General features: G+C 41.0%; 1 protein-coding gene across 1 annotated transcript in view; it reads left to right on the forward strand.

Moving 5' to 3' along the window:
• The first annotated feature begins 181 nt into the window (after positions 1 to 181).
• atg4b (autophagy related 4B, cysteine peptidase) overlaps positions 182 to 6,000 on the forward strand; it is a 7,250-nt gene continuing 1,431 nt past the window's right edge. Inside the window, exons 1-10 of the mRNA XM_020610058.1 lie at positions 182 to 252; positions 1,536 to 1,637; positions 1,751 to 1,822; positions 1,898 to 1,996; positions 2,152 to 2,253; positions 2,355 to 2,427; positions 3,153 to 3,232; positions 3,612 to 3,799; positions 4,825 to 4,903; positions 5,011 to 5,156. Of these exons, the coding sequence (XP_020465714.1) occupies positions 243 to 252; positions 1,536 to 1,637; positions 1,751 to 1,822; positions 1,898 to 1,996; positions 2,152 to 2,253; positions 2,355 to 2,427; positions 3,153 to 3,232; positions 3,612 to 3,799; positions 4,825 to 4,903; positions 5,011 to 5,156 (951 nt within the window). The 5' untranslated portion in view covers positions 182 to 242. The remainder of the gene's footprint in view (positions 253 to 1,535; positions 1,638 to 1,750; positions 1,823 to 1,897; positions 1,997 to 2,151; positions 2,254 to 2,354; positions 2,428 to 3,152; positions 3,233 to 3,611; positions 3,800 to 4,824; positions 4,904 to 5,010; positions 5,157 to 6,000) is intronic.

Here is a 6,000-nt window from a genome sequence, read left to right on the forward strand (position 1 = left end):
GAAAACTTTCCGTACTGACTGCATATAGTATAACCCATGGATGACGTTTTCAACGGGAAGGATAAATCAGCCACTACTGATTGGCTGGACGAGCAGGAAAAACACTTCCATCTCCCAGATCTTATTGGATATCGTACAAAATGTCCCGCCTCTTTCCGAGTTCCACATCAGGACTCTCTTCCAATTGGTCCAGCGCTCGGAGTACAGAGAACGACAAACAAGATAGGGTGAAGATCGTCGGGATGGATGCAGGTAGGCAAGATTTTATAGCAAAATAACATTTTTTCTTTTCCTTAGCAAGCTAGTCTGGCTGTTGAATATTCACAGCATCCATATATCACACCTGGCAACAAAATCTCCTGCTCTGTCAAGACAAGATCGCCAATCCCTGCCATCAGTCCGACACAGAACCCGTCTTGCTTTGTAGCCTCGGTGACGTTAGCCTGCTAAAGTGATGACTAAAGCTAACTGCTAACTAACGTTAGCCTTTCTGTTGTTGCTAAATGTGGTTGTTTCCCCGCTTTGACAACTCACTCTGCTGCCCTATAACTTCATGTACAGTACCCAGCTGTCGCCTGTGTTAATATCATGTGTTGCTTTTAAGTTTCACTCTTAATAAATTGTCCTCTCTTCTTAGTTTGACTATTAATGCTAATGTTACGTTACGCCCAAGACGATGCACTGTCACCATCACATCAATTTTTATGCGACTGCTAATACCGGGAATGCTATTATGTGTCAGATAGGTTGTGTGGTATAAAGTATGACTTGTGTAATATTAGATAAGGATTTCCTATTACATTTGCTTCCCTTTTGGCTGAAAGTGTCCTTTCTGAAACTAGCTCTAATCCTTTAAATTGCAGCATTATTTGTTCACGCTAACGTACAGGCAGTGAACTAGTTTTGTTGTTAGTTATGTATATTACACTAATGTAGTGTTATATATGCTCGGTCTATTCGAACATATATAACCACCACTTTTTTAAAACTTTACATGAAGAACGTAAACACATTTTCCACAGTATAACAGGCATCAGTTGTCCAAAATTGACTTTTCTCTTTCTCATGAGGCACTGTACACTTTAATGGTGTCCAGTACTGTTATGCCCAATGTTATAACTGGCTTTGAGCCCAGTATTTCTAATGTTACTGGCAAGTCTGCATATACAGACGATTAGTGTACCATAGTACCATCTTAAAAGCACCTACTCACTTATTTATAACCACGTAATTGCACATGGAAAACTATTTTCAGATGTCGTTCCTGCCAGACAGGAATGTTCAGGGTACAACAACTAACACTATCCAGCTGCATTATGGGAAATGTAGGAATCTTTGGTTTTTGAGCTTTACCAATACTAGGAAATGAAAGTCAGGAGATCAACAAATGTAACCACTAGTTTTTAAATCTGTTTCTCACAAGTTCCCCAGCTGTGTGGAAGTACAATCCAGTGATCAGTAACATGATAATCGCCAGCAATTATTGCCTTGTAACTTTGCACAGGTGGACGGTTTACTCACACCTTCTTTTGCAGCTACCTTGACATACGACACACTTCGTTTTGGAGAGTTTGAAGATTTTCCTGAGACCTCAGATCCTGTGTGGATCTTAGGGAAAGCGTATAATGCACTCACAGGTAGGATAGTGTATGTGAGACAGAGAAATGAGTACTTCAGTTACAAAGAATCATATTAGCAAGTAAACACTTCACTGTTTGCATGTATTGTAATATTTCTGCTCTTCATGTAGAGAAGGATGAGATTTTGTCAGACGTCACTTCACGACTGTGGTTCACATACAGAAAAAACTTCCCACCGATTGGTAGGTGAAGACAACAAATGCACGTTAGTTGAGCTCCTCAGCCAACTTTAGTGAGTTTTGACATTTGTTTTACAGGTGGGACAGGACCAACATCCGATACAGGATGGGGATGTATGTTACGATGTGGCCAGATGATCCTAGGCGAGGCCTTGATATGTAGACATTTAGGGCGGGGTAAGATAATTTTAAAAATCAAAACCTAAGATATGAATATGTCTGTTTTGCAGACAGATATAGACAAAACCAGATGTCATCACTGTGTGGCACTACCAGTTCTTCTACCATGAGCTGATTTTAAATGGGCTTAATAACAGTCTTTGTGTTGTCAGACTGGAGATGGGCCAGAGGCCAGAAACAAAGAGAAGAGTATGTCAGTATTCTCAATGCCTTCATTGACAAGAAAGACAGCTACTATTCCATCCATCAAATTGGTAAGGAGTGACTGCCAAACCCTTTCTATTATATCAAGGACTCACTTAGGCAATTCTGAAACGACTTGCATAATTTTTTTTTTTTTAACTAAATGCTGCAGCCCAAATGGGAGTTGGCGAGGGAAAGCCTATAGGCCAGTGGTATGGACCAAACACAGTTGCTCAGGTTCTAAAGTAAGTACCATAAAGAAGCTGCAAGTTCCATTTCTTTCCAGAATGTTTGCCACAAGTCTTCAAAGTACTTCTTTTGGTCTAGTCCAAATCCTAAAGATGGTCAATTTACAGTGATATAAAACCGATAAATGCACAGTATCCTTACATTTGGAAAGCTGGAAACTGTTAATGATTTATCCAGTTTAGATTAAGGTAACCTTGTAAACAAACACTTGCATATACATCCTTGTGCTAGAGCATGATACAAACAAAAGGAAGACCCACTCATAAAAATGTTGCTTTATGACACAAACTACAATCAAAAACTCTACATGGTGTCTTTTTAATCAATTGTCAAAATTGTTGCCAAGTACAGATTTTTTGTGAACCAGCTGTCCAATCCCTGCAGCACTGCTTCATATCATTTCTGTTTGATTTTATTTTAAAATTTCATTTTCACACAAATATTGCAGCTGCTGTCATAACTAGGAAATGCAGCCTTGTTTTCACAAAAGGTTATCAGGGGCAGAACAGAATGACACTGCTGTATAAACAAGGATCTGCTGAGTCAAAGCTTTGGACAGAAGTGTCTGCCAAATGAACAAGTGTCTAAAATGCTTCTTCTTTAGTCAGTAGGAGCCATTCAGGTGTCTTTTTTTCCACTCTGACCATGTATTGACTTCCCAGAATCTTTTCCAAGAATTAATCCAAAGATGACAGTTTGTTTTCTGCGCTCTTGTTTTCAGGAAGCTGGCAGTGTTTGATACGTGGAGCAGATTAGTTGTACACGTGGCGATGGACAACACTGTGGTCATTGAGGAGATCAGTGAGTGCAGCTGCATTGCAACTTTGTGTTGGGTGTTAGTTTTCCTCTTACCATTCAATCGCATAAAAAGTTTGAATGTCACTCCGGTACTTGTACACCAGGTTAAACTATGGATTTTGCAGAGATGGAAAACTTCTTTAAGCAGTAAGACTCCATCAGATGAATTACTGTCTGTTGGTTCAGTATTTAACTTGTAAGCACATCTGTCTCAGTCCTTTCTGTCTCGAGTGTCTGCTGCATGACCTAATGTTATTCTGGTGCAGTAGTTTTTCTTAACATAGATGATAAACTGATCAAATGAACCTAAGAAATTGTTTTCTTGTTTTGCAGCACAGACAAAAGTAGTGTTTGTATTTTGTTTTTTTTCTTCGCACTGCAGAGCGTCTCTGCATGCCCTGGTTGGATTTTGCAGGGGAATCCGGGGGAGTGGGGGAGCTCAATGGCTGCCTGGAAGGAGCATGTGCCCTGGCTGAGGAGGAGATGGCTCTGTGGAAACCTCTGGTACTGCTCATTCCCCTAAGGCTGGGCCTGAGTGATATAAATGAGGCCTACATTGAAACCCTCAAGGTGAGAGGCTTCAGCATGTATATTCATATTCTATACATATATCAGAACAAAAATTCTAGTGTAATCTGTGTATAGTCCAGCACAGTTGAATTCAAAAACAACATTACTGCATTACCACCTAACAATAACTTGCCTGGGACAAAAAGTCTGTTCAAACTCAAGTTCTTTGGCAACCATACGCAATAGGGCTGGGCGATATGGCAAAACATTCTATGACAATAATTTTGTCAGTCAATGTCAATAATTATCAGAGATTTTTATTGTCAATTCACTATATGTGCAGGACATACAGAAAAATCTAAATACTGTTTCTCTCTCACCTAATATTGAATGCCCATACCATTTAAGAAACTAAAATGGAATAAAAGTAGAATAAACACAGAATAAACAGAATATGAAACTGAATTCAAGTAATGAGGATAAACTAGATGGTACAACCCAATAGGCTATGATGAAACTCAAAGCCATGTGCAAACAGTGACAGTAGTGCAAATAATAACAAGAAGAGGTCAGCATCACCAGGGGCGTTGGTGATGGGATTCATAATAGCTTATGAAATGTACATGGACAGCAGTGCAAATGACCAACAGCAGCAGATATGATGGTAAAACAAACAGTCAGCAGCAGATTTACATGTAATATGACAGAAAGGGGGGATGTATTGAGTTTGTACAAATAGCAGGGGTAGTCTTTTTATGCTCTGTGGTGGGTTATGGTCCAGGGGCAGAGGGGGGAGGTAATGGACTGCGTTCAGCATCCTCATAGCCTGGTGGATGAAGCTTATTATCAGGATATAATTCAAGTTATTTCTTATTTGTGTTCACAACTTGTTCTCACTAACCTGAGCAGCCAAACAGGTTTTACAGCAGGTTAGATTAAATTAAACATGGACTAATAATCTGTGGGTTGGCGTTAATGTTAGGTATGTGTGGTTTGTAGTTAACAGGGTAAAACAACTGGTGCTCTTACAATGAGCCACATTCAGCTACAGCTGGTCCTCGATAAACCCTTGTCTCTTTTCACAGCAATGCTTCATGCTGCCTCAATCCCTGGGTGTTATCGGTGGAAAACCCAACAGTGCCCATTATTTCATCGGTTATGTTGGTATGTCTAGTCTCTGCACACTGCAAGCAAATTCATGGCTTACCATGTTAATTTAACTTTGTCCAGTCTGTTTCTGAACATGCCACCCCCCCATCCCCCACCCCCAGGAGAAGAGCTCATCTATTTAGACCCACACACCACACAGCCTGCAGTGGAGCCGTATGAAGATGGCCAGGTCCTGGATGAGACGTACCATTGTCAGCATCCACCCTGTCGCATGCATATCTGTGAACTGGACCCGTCCATTGCAGTGGTAGGAATAGTTTATAGCACAGAGGTTTGGATCTGTTGTTAAACATGAATATGATTAGGCTGAAAACGTTTCACTGTTTCACAGTCACAGGTGTAGTGCTGCTGGAATGCACCAGAAAGACACCGCCACTTTTTTTCTCAGAGGAAAAAGAATAGGCCTATTTGCATAATCAGGTTGAAATTCATAACGCTGCATTACTGTGTGCTTGAAGAGCCAATCATCAGTAAAGTGTATGTCCTGCAAAATGGAATTAAGTTATGATAAGGTGCGGTGATTGATTCAAACAATGTGCGCTCTGATGCAGAATTGGCACCCATGACTGTGTTTTGTCCAATCACATAACATGGATGGGTCACAGCTACACAGTTTAGTATTGAATACAGATCCTGTTTGCAAAAGACAAGTGACAGAATGAAACTCAGATCATCCAGACTGACAAACTAGAGCGTGATGTGGAGGAGGGGCCATGAAGACAAGCATCAGATGCAACGATCAGCGGCAGAAACAGACATCACATTTAACTTGCACGATGCTGGGATTAAAACAGACTGTGAGAGATCAGCTGTAGGTCTGTATGACACAAGCAGGGCACAGGATGGCCAGTCCTGAGCCCCGACACGGCACATGTGTTCAGTGTCGTTGGTTGACATGTAAACCAACATGAAGCAGGAGATCAGTAATCAATATGTTTTGGAGTTGGTTTAACACTGGAGTGGAGAGCATCTATTTTCTTTTAAATTTAGGAGGCATCTGATGACTGGTCATGACAAAACTGGAGAGGGGGCTCAGTTTCACATAGTTGGGGTTGAAAATGTCCCTTAGCCAGTCCCCCCCCCCCCCCGGG

The sequence above is a fragment of the Monopterus albus genome, unplaced genomic scaffold, assembly GCF_001952655.1.
Source record: "Monopterus albus unplaced genomic scaffold, M_albus_1.0 scaffold103.1, whole genome shotgun sequence".
NCBI lineage: Eukaryota > Metazoa > Chordata > Actinopteri > Synbranchiformes > Synbranchidae > Monopterus > Monopterus albus.